The sequence below is a fragment of the Echinops telfairi genome, unplaced genomic scaffold (genome assembly GCF_000313985.2).
Source record: "Echinops telfairi isolate 266 unplaced genomic scaffold, ASM31398v2 ScPeMD7_40;HRSCAF=151, whole genome shotgun sequence".
NCBI classification, from domain to species: Eukaryota; Metazoa; Chordata; class Mammalia; order Afrosoricida; family Tenrecidae; genus Echinops; species Echinops telfairi.
The window spans coordinates 1,597,759-1,600,049 of NW_022103938.1; the positions used below are offsets into that span (position 1 = coordinate 1,597,759).

Here is a 2,291-nt window from a genome sequence, read left to right on the forward strand (position 1 = left end):
TATATACATGTCTTTATCTAGACCTCTATAAATGCCCTTTGCCTCCCAGCTCTTTCCTCTATTTCCCTTGACTTTCCTCCTGTCGCACTATCACGCTAAGTCCCCACCAGGGTTTCAGCAATTGTAGAGGTTAAAATCTTAGCACTGAAGTTAGTAAAGGGATAGGGATGGCAGTGACTACCTGAAGTCCATTTGAAGGGTCCCCACATAGATTAAGCCTCCATCAAATTCTTTCTAATCTTTAAGCAAGGATACAGATTACATTTGCCCAGGGGCAGAGGACCTTGGAAGTGGACACAGTCCATCCTTCTCCAGCCAATCCAGCGGGGGTTATATAGTCATGAGCCATGCCTTATCAGTTGAGCCCTAACCTCCTGGATCAGATGGCCCTGGTACAATCCTGTAAAACCTTCTAACAGACAATGTAGGTGCCCCAATTATGGCCCTGACCCTGCTTCTGTAGTTCCATTTGTAACAATGCTGTGTTGATGTTCCACCAATCATGAACTTGTGAGTTTCCTTTGTTCAATATTATTTCATTATATCCCTGACTTGAATGTTTCCTTGACCTGTGTTAATGATTTCGTTTATCTGGGTGACTTGTCTGCGTCTTTGTACTCTGTCTTTTTCAAGACTTAGTAAATGTTCTCCTTCAATTACAATTCATATTACAGTCTCTTTTGCAGTCTAAAAGAGCACAAGATAATTTCCGATGGGCAGAAATGATTAAGGAGGGAAATGATGAAAAGATCTGTTTTAGAGTAAGAATGAGAACCCATTATAAGTATACTTTAAAGAAAACATTTGTTAAATCTTAAGAGACAAAAACAACTCAAAGATTGGGATAACAGTTGTATGAGCCCCTAATAAAATGTTTAAAAAAAAAAGAGAGAAAAGGAAATTATACAATATAGAAAAAAAAACAACTCAAAGACAAAAACACATCAGCTAGAAGAGGGAATCCACCAACAGGAGGTGGAAATGGCTTCCCAGGTTCACAATTGAGATGTGAGATAATGAGGATGTGGGGGAGGGACCGGGCACAAGAAATTGTCACAAAAGCATGATTAGTGGCCAAGCAATACATGACAATTACAGACACTTCCATCAGTAGATAGAGGGCTTATAAGATTGTTCCAGGGCTTTCGGACCCACGCAGTCAGAGCAAGACTAATAGGTCAAGGCTCCTGTCTAGGAGACCCCTGAACTGTCTCCAGTTTGGTGACCTCCATCACAGACACACAAGACTGCAAGCCTATAAGAAGGACTGCCCCTCCCTGCACTGCCTGGAGAAAGGTGAGGGTAATCCACACTACAAAGCCCTCTGCCTGAGGGCCAGATTGCCTACAACCTTGGTTAATGGTCAGAAAGCATACACTGGAGGCTTACTCTATGTGGGGACTATGCAGGGATTTGGGGCTGTCACTGCTATGGCACCCTTTTGCAAAGCAAGGTGCTCAGAAGTTAAGCTCGAATACAGACCTCAGTCATCAGTGGGGTGGCCTCTCCTTTCAGGAAATGCCACTCTCGGGTCCCCTGTTCTCAGGCCCGGGACCTGACACGGAAGGGACGGGCCCCAGGCAAGAACCCACCCCCAATCGCGCCTTTCCGGAGTAAGGGGTGAGGGTGCAGGAGGGGCTCTAAGCAGGAAAAGGGGGACAGGGTATTCCCAGGCCGGAAGGCAGAGGCCTGTTACCAGCTGGGAAAGGATTTACATGGAAACGTCCCAGGAGATCGCGGCGACCTGGACCGCGGGCGGGCAGGTGCGGACACCGCTGGGGACGCCAGGCCCGAAGGGGACTCCGCCACCGGGATCCACAAAGAACGCAGAGCCCCGCTTACCCTCCTGGGACGCTCGCTCGCGTACTTCTCAGTTGGAGGAAGCGGCGTCCACAGGAAATTGCGTCACCACGTCTGGGGGCAGGATCTGTGAGGGGGCGGGGCCTGGAGATAACGAGGGAGCTCCGCCCCTGGAGGGAGGGGCTGGAGGGGCGGCTCCGGGCCGGGGTGAGAACAGGTTCTTTCTCAGGTGCTTCTGCTCCGTCTGGACCCGGTCCGGAGGCGGCGGCGGCGCTGAGCCGGCAGCAGAAACCCAGTCTGTGGCCAGAGCGCGCCCACAGAAAGATGCGCGGACTCGGCCAATCTCAACTTCCAGATGGCGCGGGAAACACGCACACGGCGTGCCTGTGCCTTCGCGCGCTCCTCTCCCCGGCTGGCTCCCTGGAACTCCGTGCCTCCTTCTCGGGGACCCTTCCTGCCGCCTGCTCTTCCCACCGTCCCTTCCCGCCGGG

At 51.1% G+C, this 2,291-nt stretch overlaps 2 protein-coding genes across 5 annotated transcripts in view; both read right to left on the minus strand.

Annotated features, from left to right (window-relative positions):
• The window catches only part of LOC123521700 (zinc finger protein 615-like), a 33,542-nt gene extending 31,668 nt beyond the window's left edge, over positions 1-1,874 (minus strand). For 3 of the 4 annotated variants that reach the window (XM_045290519.1, XM_045290520.1, XM_045290521.1), the window contains exon 1: positions 1,843-1,874. The gene's annotated coding sequence lies outside the window, so the exon portion shown is untranslated. The remainder of the gene's footprint in view (positions 1-1,842) is intronic. The other variant, XM_045290522.1, reaches the window with a different exon arrangement.
• LOC101656977 (zinc finger protein 615-like) overlaps positions 1,871-2,291 on the minus strand; it is a 40,466-nt gene continuing 40,045 nt past the window's right edge. Inside the window, exon 9 of the mRNA XM_045290526.1 lies at positions 1,871-2,148. Within this exon, the coding sequence (XP_045146461.1) occupies positions 1,871-2,148 (278 nt within the window). The remainder of the gene's footprint in view (positions 2,149-2,291) is intronic.